Source organism: Pelodiscus sinensis, chromosome 28 (genome assembly GCF_052426305.1).
Source record: "Pelodiscus sinensis isolate ZL-2025 chromosome 28, ASM5242630v1, whole genome shotgun sequence".
Lineage (NCBI taxonomy): Eukaryota > Metazoa > Chordata > Testudines > Trionychidae > Pelodiscus > Pelodiscus sinensis.
Genome location: NC_143079.1, coordinates 2,289,821 through 2,309,295, shown reverse-complemented (window position 1 = coordinate 2,309,295; position 19,475 = coordinate 2,289,821). Strand labels below are relative to the sequence as shown.

At 47.6% G+C, this 19,475-nt stretch overlaps 2 protein-coding genes and 1 long non-coding RNA gene across 13 annotated transcripts in view; 1 reads left to right on the top strand and 2 right to left on the bottom strand.

Moving 5' to 3' along the window:
• NSD3 (nuclear receptor binding SET domain protein 3) overlaps positions 1–6,149 on the bottom strand; it is a 73,097-nt gene extending 66,948 nt beyond the window's left edge. For 4 of the 5 annotated variants that reach the window (XM_075910727.2, XM_075910724.2, XM_075910726.2 and 1 more), the window contains exon 1: positions 5,813–6,149. The gene's annotated coding sequence lies outside the window, so the exon portion shown is untranslated. Of the gene's footprint in view, positions 1–2,789; positions 2,849–5,812 lie in introns of all 5 variants that reach the window. The other variant, XM_075910725.2, reaches the window with a different exon arrangement.
• Positions 6,150–9,852: 3,703 nt separating this feature from the next.
• Positions 9,853–11,643, bottom strand: LOC112547576 (uncharacterized). Its single transcript, XR_003091345.3, has 3 exons — positions 11,089–11,643; positions 10,230–10,369; positions 9,853–10,133 (listed from the first exon to the last, which is right to left on the bottom strand). It is a non-coding gene; the product is annotated as an uncharacterized LOC112547576 (long non-coding RNA).
• A 772-nt stretch (positions 11,644–12,415) lies between these two features.
• The window catches only part of LETM2 (leucine zipper and EF-hand containing transmembrane protein 2), a 43,907-nt gene continuing 36,847 nt past the window's right edge, over positions 12,416–19,475 (top strand). For 3 of the 7 annotated variants that reach the window (XR_012897982.2, XR_012897983.2, XM_075910994.2), the window contains exons 1-5: positions 12,417–12,658; positions 13,942–14,016; positions 14,947–15,406; positions 16,183–16,326; positions 18,638–18,775. Coding sequence is in view for 5 of the 7 variants with exons in the window: in XM_075910994.2 (XP_075767109.2) it covers positions 13,970–14,016; positions 14,947–15,406; positions 16,183–16,326; positions 18,638–18,775 (789 nt within the window). In the remaining 2 variants the exon portion in view is untranslated. Of the gene's footprint in view, positions 12,659–13,225; positions 13,597–13,941; positions 14,017–14,946; positions 15,407–16,182; positions 16,327–18,637; positions 18,776–19,475 lie in introns of those variants that run through there. The other 4 variants (XM_075910991.2, XM_075910995.2, XM_075910993.2 and 1 more) reach the window with 3 other exon arrangements.

Below are 19,475 nucleotides of genomic sequence, written 5' to 3'. Positions count from 1 at the left end.
AACTGGAATCAAATTTTGACATTAACTATAAACATCAGTTCAGCGAACAGTGTCACTGCTTGGCAAGGCTGAGCTGGACTTTGTAATTTTAGCAAGTGCCTGGAAAACCAAAGTTCTGTAATATATCCTCAAAATAATGGTGGTACATTAGTTAGGCAGGTCCCATTAACATGAGCAGGAGCTGCAGAACTAACCCACAGAGATTCAAGGCTCTGTGTGTTTTCTAACCACTGAGAAAGTTGTCAAAATTATACACAAAGATTTTATTCATTTACTTTTATCTGTCTGCATATTTGTTTCTAAAAAACCAGCCATACTGGGTCAGACCAAAGGTCCATCTAGTCCAGTATTCTGTCTTCCCACAATGGCCAATATCAGATATCCCAGAGGGAATGAATAGAACAGGGAATCATTAAGTGATCCATTCCAGTCTCTTATTCCAAAACATTCGTAAAACACAAAGAAATCTGGGTTCTCCTTACATATGATGATATTTTATGTATGTAGTCCTGGTCATATTAAAAAGTTTAACCCGTTAAGCTGCCAATATCAATTCTTATTTGTTATGTGTCTTATAAACAAATAGACTGTGTTGCTATAGCAGGCTATTTTGCATTTGTTGCAATGCAGAGAGGCATCCAAACAACAGTCTAATTATGTGACTACTGTCTTAAATGTAAAACTACTTAGATACTATGAATAGGAAATTGATGCAATAATCCTTGAATCTCAAACAAAAAAAAAATCTGACCATAAAACAAATACTGTCTTTATGTTACAGGTGCTTTTTATCGTTATGAAGAAACTCAGGTGTGCCATGCCAATATGATTGTAAAACAATTCAACAGTAACTGGCAAACGTTTAATAATTTATGTAAATAATCGTTAATGTTTACACAAAGTTTGCTAGGATGTCCAGAACAGGAAAACAAAGCTGCGTGTTTTAAATATGAATTTGGAATTCAGTAACAAAAATTTATTATGGTGTCTGTATTTGAAACGCAAATAACCAAATTTAGCATTGTCTTATGGAGTTGAGGTGAAGATAGGAACCAACTGAAAAAAAAAAAAAACAACAACTCTATAGTCTACAATTTTCATTATAGGAAAAAATACTGAGTTTTCACAGGAGTGTCAATATTATAAGCATGTACTCAGTTTTAACAAAAAACATTCAGTTAATTTCAGTCAATGGTCAATACCATTTGAAGAATAAACCTGGTATCCATAGTAAAAGATTTTAAAATAATATAAATCAAGTCATTTTGGTTCACAGTAAACAAAACCATCCACGCAGAACAAAGATACACACTTTGTAAGTGAAATGATAAAAAGCTTCAATCCTACACTGGGATATACTAACAGACCTCTGTCACTGTGAGCACTTGAAACTATGCACAAATGCAAGATTCTGTGATAGCAAGATACTGATCTAGGATAGGGCCTGAGGGCACGTCTAGACTACATCCCTCTGTCGAAAGAGGGATGTAAATGAGCCCAATCAAAAGTGCAAATGAAGCGTGGATTTAAATAGCCAATGCTTCATTTGCATATTCACATGTTTTTAAAAAGGGTATTTCAAAAGAGAAACCACAGTCTAGTCTTTCGAAACAGCGATCGGAAGCAAATATGCAAATGAAGCATGGGGTATTTAAATCCATGCTTCATTTGCACTTTCAATCGGGCTCATTTACATCCCTCTTTCGACAGAAGGACGTAGTCTAGACATAGCCTTAGTGACTTGTTTCCTTTTCATCCTTTTAAAATATCTAGTGAGTTTGATTACCCTCCCCATGCACCTTTTCAAGGGCTGTTGAGTTTTGTTTTGCCACAGGAAAAGATGTTTCCCACTGCTTCAAGAGACACCTCTAGAATAACAGTACTGAAAATCCCAAGTACTCCAAATTCACAAGTGAGGCCCCACAAATCAAGATAGCGATGTTGGATCACGTTTTCAAGCTTTTCTCTAAACCACAAGAGTAAAAATCTTGGACTTGACCTTTTTTTTGGAAGAAGGATTTTTTAATGGATGTAAAATCCTGGTTAACCAGTTAACCACTTAACTGGGATCCCATGGGTGGGGAAACCACCAGGGCTGGGATCAGCCCCCTGTCCACAGCATGACATTAACCCATTACATTGTTACAGCCCTCATTTTTACATGATTGCGTAAATCCAGGACCTAGGGCTTTAAAAAAAATATCATAAAATCAATGCATATCAAGTATATAGAATCCTGTTTTGAACTTTAAAAGCATGCACTGCAGCAGAGTTCAAAAGTAAGGAGTGCAAAACTACTCCATACTATAAAAATAAAAAGGTGCTTTTCATTAATATGCACAATCCCTTTTCTCGGTCCATATTTTCAGTTGGCATCTGTTCTCCTTTGGAGCCAATATCACCTTCAGAAATGGTTCAAAGGATACCCAAATTAAAATTGTTGAAACATTTATTACACATCCATAGTACAAGCCACTTGAAGATGTAAGCAATAACTAGGAATCAATATCATTTGCTACGTCATTGTTTGATCCAACATGCAAGGTCTGAGAGTTTTAGTCCACTGAAATTATCCAACCTTAACATCTAACAATAATACAATTCTAACAATTTAAGATCCTAAACCTTTGTATCAATCACATGAATTGACAAAAACACCAGTAAAGAGATTAATGTAACATTAATTTCACAGCTAGCTACAGAATGAGAAGTAATATTCTGTAATTTGTTAATTTAGAAGATATACATAAAGCTATATAAAATGGCTAACTGTTACTAATGTGCAGTACCTGGATCCTTGTAAACACCTCTTGCTGTCTAAAATAAATTGGCAGGTATGGCATTCAACCTACAATTTTTTAAAGGGATAAAAATAGGATTACTTAAATTGAGATTTATGTGATAAAGCTGCTAATGACAGCACAGTGACCTAAAAACTCTGTTCTTATTGAAAAAATATTTGTTGCTTTAATAAGATTACAAATACAAAACATGCCTGCTTCACACTCACATCTGGATAACCTGAGTTATCTGCTATTCATAAAAGCAAGTAGCTACATTTTAAGCGGATAAAAAAGGGAGGCCTGCTTATTTGTCTAAGAAAATGCTATTTTCAAACATTTTTCAGAAACAACAACAAAAAATCCTGCCTATATGCTATATTTAAAATGCAGGCAATGGACACAGTATCAAATATCTTTCAATGCATTCACCAATGCCTCCTGCCAATAGCATTAGATCAAACAACATAGTCAATGTAATTTCCTTGTTTACTTCAAGAAATTGCAAAAGATATTTCAGTCACATCTGTAGTTTAAAAGATAAAATGCAACTTTCCATGTATTTCTGTTTTTTAATTCTTCTAGAATATTAGAGAAATGCCAGGCAGTGTAATCTCGCTGCAGATTTGAGTTGAAAAGGGTTAATTTCTGCACCGCAGTCCCCCAGCATGTCCTGTTTGCAACGGGGAGGAGGAGGAGGGAAGGAAAATGTCGCTTTCCCCACTTTGCTGGCTAGGGAAGATTTCTGAGAGATAAGCAGAGAGTAAGGAAGGGAGTATAAAGCCAGGATGGGGAGACTTCACCACCAGGAAGGGGATCCAAAGCAGGATTTTGGAGGGGGAATTTATTTACACTGCAGTGTGCAGCAGCAAATATGGCTGCCTCTGCCCCTTTAAATCCGAGCGGACCTCCTCTATCTCTATCACCACCAAAACATCAAATTACAACCATGTCTCTCTTTATTGCCCCTACTTCTCACATACACAAAACAACAGCCTCCCTCTCCAACAAGAAGAGAGTATCGCTGCAGTAACCAGCTTCCAGTCCTAACACATGGAATATCTACATATTCTATAAAGAAACAATAGATTCCCTCTCACCATTTCCCATACCGCCCCCAACACCAGCTCCTTCCCCCTTGCAAATATGTCTCTGAAGGTTCATTCCTCATCCCCATTTCCCGTAAGCCAAGCGAACCACCACGCAACAGCCACAATCCCAAACCCCACACTTCTCACACACGTCCCAGTGCGATGCCCAGATCCCCCCCAACCCATTACTCACCGTTAAGAAATACCACCCTGGGCCATCTTCCTGTGAGATGCCCATTACCTTTCACTAATCCCCTAGCTCCCCCTTAACCTCTACCCCCCACTCCCACGCCTAGCCCCCACCCTCTCATCCCCTATCCAATACCCCCTCCTCCTTCTCCTCTCCCTCTGGCATCCCTCCCCACACTCCACACCCCCTCCTCCTCACCATCCCATACCCCCTCTATCTCCCCCCTCCTCTTCACCATCCCATACCCCCTCCTCCTCACCATCCCATACCCCCTCTAGTTCCCCCTCCTCTTCACCATCCCATATCCCCTCTAGCTCCCCCCTCCTCTTCACCATCCGATACCCCCTCTAGCTCCCCCTCCTCTTCACCATCCCATACCCCCTCTAGCTCCCCCCTCCTCCTCACCATCCCATACCCTCTCTAGCTCCCCCCTCCTCTTCACCATCCCATACCCCCTCCTCCTCACCATCCCATACCCCCTCTAGCTCCCTCCTCCTCTTCACCATCCCATACCCCCTCCTCCTCCCCATCCCATACCCCCTCTAGCTCCCCCCTCCTCTTCACCATCCCATACCCCCTCTAGCTCCCCCTCCTCCTCCCCATCCCATACCCCCTCTAGCTCCCTCCTCCTCTTCACCATCCCATACCCCCTCCTCCTCCCCATCCCATACCCCCTCTAGCTCCCCCCTCCTCTTCACCATCCCATACCCCCTCCTCCTCCCCATCCCATACCCCCTCTAGCTCCCCCCTCCTCCTCACCATCCCATACCCCCTCTAGCTCCCCCCTCCTCTTCACCATCCCATGCCCCCTCTAGCTCCCCCCCCCCTCCCCCCTCCCTCCCCATCCCATACCCCCTCCTCTTCACCATCCCATACCCCCTCCTCCTCCCCATCCCATACCCCCTCTAGCTCCCCCTCCTCCTCCCCATCCCATACCCCCTCTAGCTCCCCCCTCCTCCTCCCCATCCCATACCCCCTCCTCCTCCCCATCCCATACCCCCTCTAGCTCCCCCCTCCTCCTCCCCATCCCATACCCCCTCTAGCTCCCCCCTCCTCCTCCCCATCCCATACCCCCTCCTCCTCCCCATCCCATACCCCCTCTAGCTCCCCCTCCTCACCATCCCATACCCCCTCCTCCTCACCATCCCATACCCCCTCTAGCTCCCCCTCCTCCTCCCCATCCCATACCCCCTCTAGCTCCCCCCTCCTCTTCACCATCCCATACCCCCTCTAGCTCCCCCTCCTCCTCCCCATCCCATACCCCCTAGCTCCCCCCTCCTCCTCCTCCCCATCCCATACCCCCTCTAGCTCCCCCTCCTCCTCCCCATCCCATACCCCCTAGCTCCCCCCTCCTCCTCCCCATCCCATACCCCCTCTAGCTCCCCCCTCCTCTTCACCATCCCATACCCCCTCTAGCTCCCCCCTCCTCCCTCCCCTCCTCCTCCTCCCCATCCCATACCCCCTCTAGCTCCCCCCTCCTCCTCCCCATCCCATACCCCCTCTAGCTCCCCCCTCCTCCTCCCCATCCCATACCCCCTCCTCCCCCCTCCCCATCCCATACCCCCTCCTCCTCCCCATCCCATACCCCCTCTAGCTCCCTCCTCCCCCCTCCTCCCCATCCCATACCCCCTCCTCCTCCCCATCCCATACCCCCTCTAGCTCCCCCCTCCTCCTCCCCATCCCATACCCCCTCCCCTCCCCCCCCCCCCCTCCCCATCCCATACCCCCCCGCCCCCCCCCCCCCCGCTCACCGTCAGTCTGTTCCATTCTAACTCCCCCCGCCGCCTCCGACCGACCCGAGCAGACACAAAGGGCGGGAGGCGGGAGGGGGGGCCGGACCCCCCCGCAGCAGGCCGCGCTGGATCCCCGGCCTCGAGTTCCGCGCCCGCGGGCCCCAGCGCCACAGGCTCCGCCCCGCGAGCCGCGCCGGGCGGGGGGAGGCGCGGGCAGGCCGGGAGAGGCGCGCGGCGGTTGGTGGGGGGGCAGCGCGCTGGCGGCGGGGGAGGGGGGCGCTGGGTCTCGCTGTGTCCCGGGCTCGGGCCGGCCCCGCTCGCGCTCGCGCTCCCGCCCCCTCCGCCCCACGCACACAAAGCTCCGCGGGCCGCCGCGGCCGCCGCCGAGAGAGGCGCGCGCCCATTGGCTGCCGGCGCTGCGCCAGGCGCGGGGCATGCTGGGGGCTGTAGTCCTGAGCCCGCCCGCCCGGCCCCGGGCCATGCACCCGCGGCTTGCGGAGCGAGGTTGGCACGCCCGTGGCTATGGACGGCAGTGGCATTCGCAGGGGCTTGGCCCATGCACAGCCTGCCAGGGGCTGCACACAGAGCAGATGTAAAAATGTGCAGATGCACCAGGCAAGGTCTGACAACCCACAGGCACGGAGCGGTGGGGGCATGGTACCTCTGTGCATCAGCATGGGTCTACAGAGAGCGTTTCCATGCCACAGTGATGCACAGCAGAGAAATGCCTCAGATATAAAGAGGGGTTTAATTTAAATACACACGGTCCCATGACATACAAATACTGAGATGTGCTGATACATTTAATCCAATTGGAATTAAATGTGTTGCTTGTTGAAGGAACTCAAATATAATTCATAGTCTAGGAATATGAGGTGCTGTGAAACTGGCTTTCAGTGCAGTACTAAGAGCTAATCAGATAGGTGTCGAGGGAGATGTGTTGGGCATATTGTTAATACAAAAAGATTTAAATGCAATACGTCAGGCCTGATACTAGACAAGTACAATGGAGAGAGAAGATGGTGGGTACTAATGGTCCAGAATAGTCTCATATTTACCAAGCAGAAAAAATGTATTCTTCTAGATGATGAATAGAATGGCATTTTTAAAATGCAAAAGGTTTAAATGCAATGCATAAGGCATACAGACATGCAAACACTGATAGGTACTGATCATTTTGCTGCCAATCTTGAACATGCAACCCTGGGTGGAGGGGAAGGGGGCAACCGTTCAGTGCTCAGATTGGCTGAGCTGTGCAATTCATTTACATGTTTGTTATGCAAGCAGCGTAGCATTGGCTGAAATGTGCTGGATGCATTTAATTACTGATGTATTGCATAAGGCCTGGGAAAAAAGAAAAATTCTGCTGGGGATATTACAGGGTCTGTCCCTCAGATTCTAGTTTTAATTACTGAGGTTTAGCATCTGCGTAATAGTGCACAAGAATGCTGTCATACTCAGCAGTTTCTAATCTGATTTTGGCTGAAAATATAAGCATTACAATGTTTGGAATTAATACCCCTTCTCCACAAGCCAAACTGATTCCTGTTCAAAGAAAACACAGAACTGCACTACTTATAATAAATCTCTTGTGTGTAACTCAAAAATTTAAATTTCACCTCACAAGTGCAAAAAAAAAAAGGGGGGGGGAGAGAAAGGGTTGGGAGGAAGACAACCCTATGCAAGAATGAGAAAGAAACAAGATGGAAAGATAGCACAATGCCTGTTACCAGAAAAATCAGATAGTGAAGATGAATTAGCTGGAAAAAGAGACACATGATCTAACATGAAAGAGGAAACTGAAGAGATGTGGGTTTTACGAGTCACCGAACAAAGGTTGAGTAATGGTCTCAAAATTTACTGCATTTCCTATTGCCCAAAGGCTGCAGCCCACAAGAGACATTTCTCTTGTGGAGGCTTTTGGAAAAAATATATTGTAATAAGGCACGTTTACAAATGAGTCTCCTCCTACCTAATACAATAAGCCATCAAAAATGGAGTTGACCTAGAAAAGACTTCCTCCCTCTCCTTCCCTTCAGTAAATTCTGCAGCACTAGGTTGATGGACTCACAGCTGAATTAGTCAATGAAAAGGAGAACTTTTTTTGTTTATTATTTATTACTAAGTGCTTTTTAGGCAACTAACCAGCACACTTACAGGAAATCTTGTTTTCCTCTGTGTATCTCTTATACAGTGTTGTCTTTCCACATTCATCTTTGATTGTTGTTGATATGCTTGCATTAATCCAGCATAGGCCTTTAACACCATTTGTTGGTCACAAAAATGCTTACAAAGCAAGGAACAGTAGGCACTCTGAATCCAGAGCAGGTAAGCACAAGTACTTGGTATTTTGTGTTGTAAAGCAGTCTAAAGGTTAGAACAGATAACTAACAGGTAGGCTTCCCAGTTTCTGTAACTGTCTCTGCCAGTGACTTTCCATTAGTTCTTAGGCAAGTCACTTTGCCTCTCTATCAAATGCAGAACATTTATAAGCCTAAATCACAGGGGAATTGTGAGACTGAATATTGCAATACAATATTAAATCTCACAATATTAATATTGGCTTAATATTGAAATACAGTGGTTTGTAAGGCTTATTTAATGTATACACAGCAGTACCTAGAGGCATCAAACTTGATGTTCCACCGTGCTAGTCACTGTACAGATTTACAGCAATGATAGTCCCTGTCCCACATGGTATTCTTGTTACCTTTTAGTTCTTACAGGAAGGAGTGACATAGTCAGGACTGTGAATGTTTCAGTGGGTATGGGGACTCTGAATGACAGGCTGGAAACTCAGAAGTTTGTGGACTGGTCAGCCCTTACATGGACACAATCAACCCAATTGTAAGTCCTCTAGCATCGTGGACTCTTTTTTATTCTTTTGGTGGCTCTATATACTGGACAGAAAGCCTTAGAGGCTTTTCTTTCAAGTCAATCCCATAAAGAACTACAGGGACTTATAAATTGGAGCTCAGCTGCTGGGCAACCAAGCAAGCAGTCATATTGCTGGGTTTGTAAAATGACCCGCTAATTGTAACTAATAACATTTGCATCTCAGCATATAGAGTAAAGTGAATTTGCTTTCAAGGACTGATCTGAAGTCTCATTAAGAAAATGGAAAATTCATATTGATTTAAATGGGCTTTGTTTCAGGATCTCAGATTTTTATGCTCGATTTCCACTGATTTCAGCTACACGTAGACATCTGAAGACAGCCTTTATCCCTAGATAGGAGTAATGAAATTAAGAAGGAATCATGCGCAAATCCACCCACAACTCCATATTTAAAACCTTGCGCAATGAAAGGCATGATCGGTGTTTTCACTTCTCTGATGCTTCAGAGCTAGTATAGCAGATTGAAATCCTGTATTCTGGTGGTATGGCGAACAAGGGACTCCTACTTGATCACTTCAGAGTGCAGGATTTGCTGTGTTTGGCTGTACAGTTAGTCTTGATTTCATATTCTCGTTGTACTTTATAAAATAATTATTGCCTATTAATTCAGCAGAGAATCTCTCCCAGCAAAAATGCTGTGCTCTATGTGAGAGAGGAAGAATGCTTAGTCACTTCCGCCTTCATTTCATCAAGATTTGCTCTAATTCTGTAAAGCTTCAGTGTTAAAAGGCCTCTGTTAACATAGTGCTTCAAGAATCTGGGAGGGGAGAGAAGCAATACATGGAATGATATTTTTTTAATCTAAGATGTCTGGAGAACTGGCCTTCACAGGCATGTTTTTACCAGTTCAGAATAAATACAGACACAAAGAGACCTCTAGTGGCTAAACTAAGGTACTTTCTTCATACCTCTGGTTTTTAAACAATTATCTGTTTGGACACTAGCTGGTAACTCTGCCTAGCTGGTGGATTAATATTACTTTGAATTTCAGATTATGTGCTAATATTTACTACATCATTCTTACAAATGCAGAATAGATTCAAATTAATCTCTCTAATTCTGTCATCTTCAAAGGAGAAAATTCTCTCCAAGTGCCTCCCAGATTTCTAGAACGTGGGGAACCCTTACAGTGTGTCTTGAAATTCCTTTTGATTCCTGATGTCAAACAAACCTATTTTTTGGAGGGGAGGATGAGGTAAAACATAAAAAGTCTATTTTTATTAATATTTTTTCTTCTCGCACCTTCCCTTCATAATCTATAATGTGCTATATGTAGATATTAAGTGCAATAAATTTAACACAGATCTTTCACATGTAGGCAACACATTGCTTTATAACATTAAAAAACTGTATGATGCTTTTGGTGTTTTGTTAAACACAAAAATAAATCATCGGTCCCCATAGTCTTTTCACCTCTGGAAATCCTGCATATGGACCACATCTTGGGAATGAAAAACATTTTGTAATGAATTTAACGTGTAGCTCAATTAAACATTCAAAATATCAGCATTAATTTGCTTGACATGCTTTTTCTCACCTATAAAGCAGTGATTTTGCAAACTTTAAGCAAAAACTTTTAGGATCCAGCAATATCCATCATAGAATAGCAAAGTTACTTCTTCTCAAGACTTGTCTTCATCCATGTCTGTAAAACTCATCTGTCATATACTTGGCACTCTGTGAATAAGTCAAAATAACAATAGGTAAAGAGATGCACAGACAGGAGTTCCACTGTCTTAATGTTTGTTCAACAGAGGGGGATACTTTTTTCAGAGGAAACTCTTGAATGAACAAGTTAATGTTTGTAAGGCACCTTGAATACATAATACTAAAAAAAAAGTTGAGCAGAAAACAGAAGTTCAACTTTTTTTCCTATTTTTTATGGAAATTTTGTTGTGGTAGAAACTTTCCAGCCTACTCACACCATGACTATTATATGTAGCCCATGGAGTTTACATGAGCACTTATAAATGGGAATTTGCACATACAAATATTGTGAGGTGGAATTTGTGCCTTGAGGGCTTCTGCAGATGAGTAGGATTTTTTTCTTTTGTGAGGAGAAAGAGAAGGAAAGTCTTCCTGATTCCTTCATCTTTCATTGGGGAAAGGTAGTTTGTGTTTCTAGATTACAGGAAAGGTGGGGACTCTTGTGCTCATTTTGTGGCATAGGGGCATGCTGAGAATCAGGGTGTAGGGTAGAAGGAAGAGATATGGGGAAACAGACTGATATAGCAGAGGGCCCTGTAGGACAGGCAACAAGGAGAGGTGCAGCAGTGAGGAGGCAGCAAGGAATAGATCCAGTAGGGTTCAAGATGGTCATAGACACATTAAGGCCAGCAGGGTCTATCATGGTGATCGAATATTAGATGCGACTGGGTAACCAGTTAACCAGTTACCTGGTGCCCAGGACCAGTCCCCATTGGCAGCCTGCTGCTGGCAGAGGGTTGCTCCAGCCGTTCCGGGCCCCATGTGGGGCTGGGAGCCAACAAATATGCGCACAGCCGGGAGCGGGAGCCCCGCGGGTTAGGGGCTGCTCCGGTTAGGCTGGAGTGGTCCCCCCACCCACGATCCCACTTAGCCTAATGTTTAACTGGTTAATTGATTAAATGTCATTTTACATCCCTAGTCTGACCCTCGCACCCACTCTTGTATTAGGCCCTGATCTCTGGCTCAATTACTGAAGCAGTCAGGGCCCCTGGGGTGCACAGGGCCCGGGCCCAGCCCCTGTCAGAGCGGGGGGGGGGCAGGCAGGGCCCCTGGGGTGCACAGGGCCCGAGCCCAGCCCCTGTCAGAGCGGGGGGGGGGCAGGCAGGACCCCTGGGGTGCACAGGGCCCGGGCCCAGCCCCTGTCAGAGCGGGGGGGGGGGCAGGCAGGACCCCTGGGGTGCACAGGGCCCGGGCCCAGCCCCTGTCAGAGCGGGGGGGGCAGGCAGGGCCCCTGGGGTGCACAGGGCCCGAGCCCAGCCCCTGTCAGAGCGGGGGGGCAGGCAGGGCCCCTGGGGTGCACAGGGCCCGGGCCCAGCCCCTGTCAGAGCGGGGGGGCAGGCAGGGCCCCTGGGGTGCACAGGGCCCGGGCCCAGCCCCTGTCAGAGCGGGGGGGGCAGGCAGGGCCCCTGGGGTGCACAGGGCCCGAGCCCAGCCCCTGTCAGAGCGGGGGGGGCAGGCAGGGCCCCTGGGGTGCACAGGGCCCGGGCCCAGCCCCTGTCAGAGCGGGGGGGGCAGGCAGGGCCCCTGGGGTGCACAGGGCCCGAGCCCAGCCCCTGTCAGAGCGGGGGGGCAGGCAGGGCCCCTGGGGTGCACAGGGCCCGGGCCCAGCCCCTGTCAGAGCGGGGGGGCAGGCAGGGCCCCTGGGGTGCACAGGGCCCGGGCCCAGCCCCTGTCAGAGCGGGGGGGCAGGCAGGGCCCCTGGGGTGCACAGGGCCCGGGCCCCGCCCCTGTCAGAGCGGGGGGGGCAGGCAGGGCCCCTGGGGTGCACAGGGCCCGAGCCCAGCCCCTGTCAGAGCGGGGGGGGCAGGCAGGGCCCCTGGGGTGCACAGGGCCCGGGCCCAGCCCCTGTCAGAGCGGGGGGGGGGGCAGGGCCTATCGGGGGGGGGGGGTCCCGCTTGCAAACAGGGAACCAAAACCTGCCGGGGCAGTCACAGCTCTGCGAGTGACGTCACCCTGTCACCATGGTAACAAGCCATGGCGTCACACGGCCCCGCCCCCGCCCCGGGCACAGGCGGCGCTGGTCACGCAGCCGCATCCGGCCCAGGCGGGGCGGGCCCGTCCTAGGCAGGAAGGGGCGGGCACATCCGCTCCGGCCCCACCCCTACCTCCAGCTCTATGCTCCCGTTGGCTACCTCCGAAGGGGCGGAGTCCTGCTACCATGGAGCTCGGGGCTAGAGCGTCCTTCCGCTTCCGGTCGCGGGGGGCGGTGGGGGCTGGGCGGACCGGGGGGGGCAGAGAGGAGCCCTGGCCGAGGAGGAGGTGAGTGGGGCCGAGTAGCATTGGGAGCGGCCGGACGCCTGGGTCCCCCCCCCCCAGCCAGCCCTGGGGGGGTCTGGGGGGGGGGGCAGGATTCCCCGGGTTCCCTCCCAGCCCTGGGGGGCCTGGCGGGGGGGCAGGATTCCCCGGGTTCCCCTCCCAGCCCTGGGGGGTCCGGCGGGGGGGGGCAGGATTCCCCGGGTTCCCTCCCAGCCCTGGGGGGTCCGGCGGGGGGGGGGGCAGGATTCCCCGGGTTCCCTCCCAGCCCTGGGGGGTCCGGCGGGGGGGGGGGCAGGATTCCCGGGTTCCCTCCCAGCCCTGGGGGGTCCGGCGGGGGGGGGGGGCAGGATTCCCCGGGTTCCCTCCCAGCCCTGGGGGGTCCGGCGGGGGCGGGGGGGGGCAGGATTCCCCGGGTTCCCTCCCAGCCCTGGGGGGCCTGGCGGGAGGTGAGGGGTTTGCTGGGGCGGGAGGGGGGCAGGATTCCCGGGTTCCCCTCCCAGCCCTGGGGGACCGGCGGGGGGCTGGGTAGAGGGGGGGGCAGGAGCAGGGCTCCTGGGTTCTTTCCCCTGGCGCTGCCAGTGAGGCAGCTCAGTCGTTTCTGGGCCTATAGGGGAAGGCTGCTTGGTCCCCAGGTGCTTTGGGATCCTCCTGTGCAAGGCCCAATGCGGGGCTCAAGGGTCCCGAAGTTTGCTGGGCTGACTTTGTGCGCAGCGGTGCCTCTGCCAGGGGCAGTTCCCTCGCTCCTGGGCTGGTGGGAAAGCTGGGAGCAAGCTGTCTGGCAGCGTGTGTTTCGCTAGGGGCTGCCAGATTGCTTTCCCACACTGCAGCTTGTTCTGTTGACCACAAGTGTCAGACTGGATCAGTCAAAAGTCTCTTCTGCTATGTCTTGTCCAGGGCAAGCTGAAGACTAGAGAGCACTACTGTCTTGCGCACACTCTTGGGTAGAAACATAAAATCTCATTTAATTAGTTAATTATTCAGGTTAACTGATTAGCTGCGGGGAACAGCCCTCTGCCTGCCCTAACCAGGCTAGAGAGGTCTTGCCTGGAGTGTGTCTGTGCCCGGCCTAGCCTATTGTGGATGGGGACCGCTCCAGCCAGGCGGGAGTACCCACCACCTGCAGGACTGGAACTGCCCCCATTCACACCCCTACTTTGGAGTAGTGGGAAGGTATAGGTAGATGTAGCATAAATAGAAGGCAATTGTCATGCGTTCTAGTACTGCATGAGTTGAATTAATCTAATTTTCCTCGTAAGTATTGTTGTCCATCTGCTCTTTTGTATTAGAACGTACAACAAATAATTCCAGGGCAACATGGCGTTCTACAGCTGTAACATACTCCTTGCAATAGCCAGGTCAAGGTAAGAAAACAAAGGCTTATTTTTAATTTTCTATGTAAAAGTCTTGGTTTTTCTAGTACTTTTGCATCTTTAATGGTCTGCAGTATATTTAAATGGTAGCTGCTTGTGTGTAAAATGTTTCAATAAAGCTTTGTCTGATAAGGGCCTGATAAAACTGTTGCCATGGTGATGGTTAATTTCTTCAGGTGCTTGAGGCTTTGTTTTATTGCTGGGTCATTGTAAGAAGTGTATGCAGCAATTAATTTTTCATTCAAAACAGGCTTGCTATTGTAAATGAGGTTGAGAGGTGAAGCCAAATGTTTAATCTTAGTTTGAGAGAGCGTTCCGTCTACTGAATTGATTTTTTTGCAGCTGGTTAAATGTCAGAATGAAATGGAGGTATTTGATTAGAAAGGCTCTGGCAGTTGTTGTAGTACATACTAATGTAACACATCTTATTCCTGTTACATTATGATATTTTATTTTATATAAGCCTTCTTTCCCTGGTTATCTTAATATGTTGTGCTTCTTTGGGATACCGTGGTATCACATTACGCAAATTGGTAATATAAGAATACAAGGAATGTTCCAGGAACAATCACATCACCATAGCCATGCTAAGGTTTTGTTTTTTGTGTTTTGTTTTCTCTTCGGCTGTTATTGGATAAACTTCTATCATAACCATTAGTAGAATGCTGGCTTCTTAGAAATGGGCTGAAGTACTGAGTTGCTCTTTTGAGAGGACAGCTCATTAGCTAACTAGAATAATGCAAAAACTGGATGTTTCATCTGCCAGCTAAAATCTGCTCCCACATACTGGGCAAGTCTTTCAGTAGGCTGTGTATGGTCAATTGGGAGCAAGAATGTTAATTCAAATGGAAATGGTTAACTTTTTGGTAATTAACTACAGCAGGGAATTACATGCTTAAAATAATTGGCTCTTCTCCTCAGTTTCAGAGTCCCTCACCTTCTTGTGCACTCCAGCTGTTCTCCATACTCTCCATCAGTTGCATTTGTCCAGCAAGTGGATTCTCATTTACACAGAAGTTACATGAGAGACTCTGAAAACCAGCAGTTACTGTACGGCCCACAGCTGGCCCATGGACTACCTCACCTACGAACTAAAGCAGTGCGAACATTGCACACATCTGCCTACTGGCATCAAGAGCTTCAAGAGAAATCTCAGCTGCACCAAAGCACAATAAATCAGGACACTGAGCGTGCTAAAGCTGTATCCGACCACAGCACAGAGACAAGTGTGGGGAAAAAGTCTTTACGCCAGAGAATTGTAGATGAACTGAAACATTATTACAATGGATTCCACTTGCTTTGGATTGACACAAAAGTCGCTGCCAGGATGGTATGGAGGCTGCTACATGGTCAGATTCTCACTAGGAGAGAGAGGCGAAGGGTGAGTATGAACAACCCGTACATGGACACACTGGGGCTCACTTGATATGCTGATGTGTCGAATATTAAGGTAACCAAAGAAAGCAGTCTGTTTGGCTTCCAAACATTCTTTGAATAGAGGTCAAATGTGGCCATCTCGTCAAACCTTTCATGTGCATTTTAATGCTTGTAAAAGGATAATAGTTCAACAGCCCGGGAGACTGAGATTCTCCATAACTAGTATAACACGAGGAGTCCTGTGGCATAAGACTAACCGATTTATTTGGGCGCTTTGTCAGATGGAATGTATCTGACAGTGGTTTTTACCCCTGAAAGCTTATGCCCAAATAAATCTGTTAATCTTAAAGGTACCACGGAACTCCTTCATTGTTTTTTGCAGATACAGTCCTGGCTACCCCCTGAGACTTAGGCCTGCTGGGTTCTGCCAAGGGCCCTTACATTGGAAGAACCCCTCTGAAATGAGAGGAGCATTCAGTCTCTGTGGCCCACCAGTTCTTGCAAGATGTTAGACAGGTGGGATGATTGCTGAGGCACTTCAGAAGTGGACGGAGCTGTTGTTTTAAGTACACAGGTGCAGTCGTAAAAGCTCTATTCATTCCAGAGCCCAAGTGATAAGTCTTTAGTTTAGATACCATGCTGGTAAACACGCTGGTTATCTAAAATGAGTGGCAAAACTTGTACTAGAGTGCCTGTGAAAAGCCTTAATTATTGGCCCCAAGCTAGGTTTTCTTTTATGTCTGTCCAATGAAAAATAACCTTTGCTGTGCCTTTCTGCAGCTACTGAGGACATGTGCTGATCTCTTCCGACTGGTTCCCTTCTTGGTGTTCATCATTGTGCCCTTCATGGAGTTCCTGTTACCTGTGTTTCTAAAACTCTTTCCTGAAATGTTGCCCTCAACTTTTGAGACTGAATCAAAAAAGGTTTGTGTACCGGGCTGTTGAGAGAGCAGCCTCCATTAACTTGAATAACAGATGCAATCTTAGAAGTATATTAGGATAGCAGCTAACCAGAGCCATGCTGCTAGAAGCTGAATTAACATCCTGCCATGATGAATTATTGTTAGTGCTCATCAGGAAATAGTAAGGTTAAGCAAGTGTAGAAAGATTGGTCTAAGTGGAAAACCTGGGTTCAATTCTTTGCTCAAGTGTGACCTTGGCTGAGTCACTTACTCTACCCTGTAGCTCAGTTTGTTCGTTCTTCATTTTTAGGGGATAATACTGTGAGGCTAAAATCCATGAATGATTGTGAGGCACTTGGATATTCTATTGATTAGGGTCAGAGACATGGATCACTTGAAGGGGTCTGCAGCAAGGTTACTTAGTTACTCACTGAAGACTAGCATAGTACACGAGAAATAAAGGGTTTAAGGAGTATCGTCCCCAGAATGGGCTGTTTTCTCTGTCTTGTTTCCTCTTCCCTCCGCCAATTTCTTTTTCATCCTTAGTCGTTAGAAGGTATGCTTTTCCTCCTTCTTCAGGATCTGCCCTGACATAGATCCCTGTGCTGTGTCTGGTAGATGGCCACTAAAAATTCTTAGGATTATTTTCATCGGGTGCGTCTTATCACTCAGGCAGAGCAATAAGTCAGACATACCGTGCTGAGAGTGGGAAGGCAGGAGCTAAATACTGTTTAGTTTTCACTTCACCAACATTTTGATTAGATCCTTGAGAGGAGATTGTGGGCCAAGATGCTAGCGTCACACGTGGACAGTTTCCATTGACTTCCATGAGGCTTTCCCGTATGTCCCAAAGCAACATTTGCCCTTTACTCTTCAACCAAAACCACCTGAAGCCATAAAGTTCTACATGGCCCATTATTTCTATCAATTTCCCAGCCCTTGTCAGTATCCTATAGCTGGGGTGTTGTTTGCCCACTACCAGCTCATTCCTTTATTAGTTTATTTATTAGTTCCCATAATAGAAGAACTAGAGGACACCAAATGAAATTAATGGGTAGCAGGTTTAAAACTAATAAAAGGAAGTTCTTCTTCACACAGCGTGTTGTCAACCTGTGGAACTCCTTGCTAGAGGAGGCTGTGAAGGCTAGGACTATAATAGAGTTTAAAGAGAAGCTGGATAAATTCATGGAGGTTAGGTCCATAAAAGGCTATTAGCCAGGGGATAAAATGGTGTCCTTGGCCTCTGTTTGTCAGAGGCTGGAGAGGGATGGCAGGAGACAAATCGCTTGATCATTGTCTTCGGTCCACCCCCTCTGGGACACCTGGTGCTGGCCACTGTCGGCAGACAGGATACTGGGCTAGATGGACCTTTGGTCTGACCCAGTACGGCCGTTCTTATGTTCTTTTGCAGCCGATAATAGCTGAAATCTGGGTCCTTTATTTCTTGCTGCTGTGCCTGATACTCATCCACGCATCTGTTCCATCACATCTTCCCAGCTGTTGACTGCACCCAGCACTGTAAATCTCTTCAGCCTTGCCTACCTGTGCACCTGGCTCAAATGTTCTTGCTCCAAGTGGGCTCACATATGCAGAGCTACAGCAGAATTTGAAGCTTGCTCTCCTATGGCTCAGAGTGGCTACATGCAACACAGCGAAGACTTTAAATAAAGGATACAACCCTCCTATAGCTCACCTCTTGCCTTTTTCTCTTTGCTGATCCATGTTTTGGCTTTTTTTAATCAAAATTTCCCGAGTGATTAGTGCCTGGCAGAATGTGGTTCACATTATCAGGTTTTGCTGCAATTTCAATACTATGGGTTTGTGTAAATTGTCCCTTATGTGGCCAGTCCAGTGCAATGTGCTTCCTACAGCTATGATCAAGCCAGTGTTAGAGAGACACTCCTGACTTCAAACCATGTGAATTTAAAGCACTCTTTGGATGCAAAAGATATACCAATGATGCAACCTCTGTTGTTAACCATAGGAATCCTGGAGCGTCGTCATCCACTAATCCTAGCTCAAAATCTAGGCTTACTCTTGCTTTCGCACACAATATATTAAAACTTTATTTCTATGAAGAATATTCAGTAAAAAAACTTGTATTGATAGCATCTCTCTAGCGAGTGGGACTGAAACTGACCTGTAGTTTGGTTGTCCAAGCCAAAGTGCCAAGATTAGTCAGCAGTAGTGTTGAAAAGTAAGTTAGGTTTCTGGAAGTGTTGGGGTAGTTAATCAAGGCCTTCAAAGTAACAAAGGGAAGGAAACTTATCCCACCCTCCTCTCCCCTGGAGTTCCAGTTGACCCTCTAACTACTTTTTATCTCCCAAATTAAGGAAGAAAAACAGAGAAAGAAATTAAGTGCGAAATTGGAGCTTGCGAGATTCCTGCAGGAGACGATTGCGGAAATGGCCAGAAGAAACAAAGCTGATACAGGAGAGGCCACCAAGCAGTTCTCTTCCTATGTGCAGCAGGTACAGCACATAGTAAAATAAGCTGGAGAGGCTAAGAAAAGTATCTGCCGTCCAGTGTAGCAGGATGACAAGGTGGGTGGATACAAATCCACAGGGCTTGACAAACAACGGCAAAATCTACTCGCCAGCTCCACATTGTGCATGCGTGTGCCGCCGGTGAACAGGGCGACCGGCTGAAATCTACTTGCCACGGGCGAGTAGAAACAGTGATTTGTCAAGCCCTGCAAATCCATACTCGCTTACCTCCAGGCTCCAGAGCCTTCAAAGTTGTACAGTCTGCAAAGCAACCTTGCAAAATAGATTCAGAGATAAATTCTCGTCCACCTTCCAGCATGTGTGAAGTGTTTGTTTCTATACAGGTTACGAATCAAAATATTGCTGTTTAAACCAGCCTGTGGACTGTAACTGCACTGGTCAGCTTATCTGACATGCTCAGGATCAGAGAAGCTGCAATTCCTTGATTACAAGTTTCAGTGGGTGGCGATGGTCTGTTTTAAAACGAATGCTAAATGGAGGAAGAAAATTGTGCCTGTCCATCAGTCAAAGAGCTGCAGCCATTGTGCCCACTGTTGAAACTTAAAACCTGGCAGAACCTTGCTACCAGGCATGTATAAACACTGAGGGTTATTGGTAAACTGATTTCCCTGTTGTGGCCACTGCCCTGGGAAACCAGGGGAACTTGTGCCCAACTGGTGTGTTT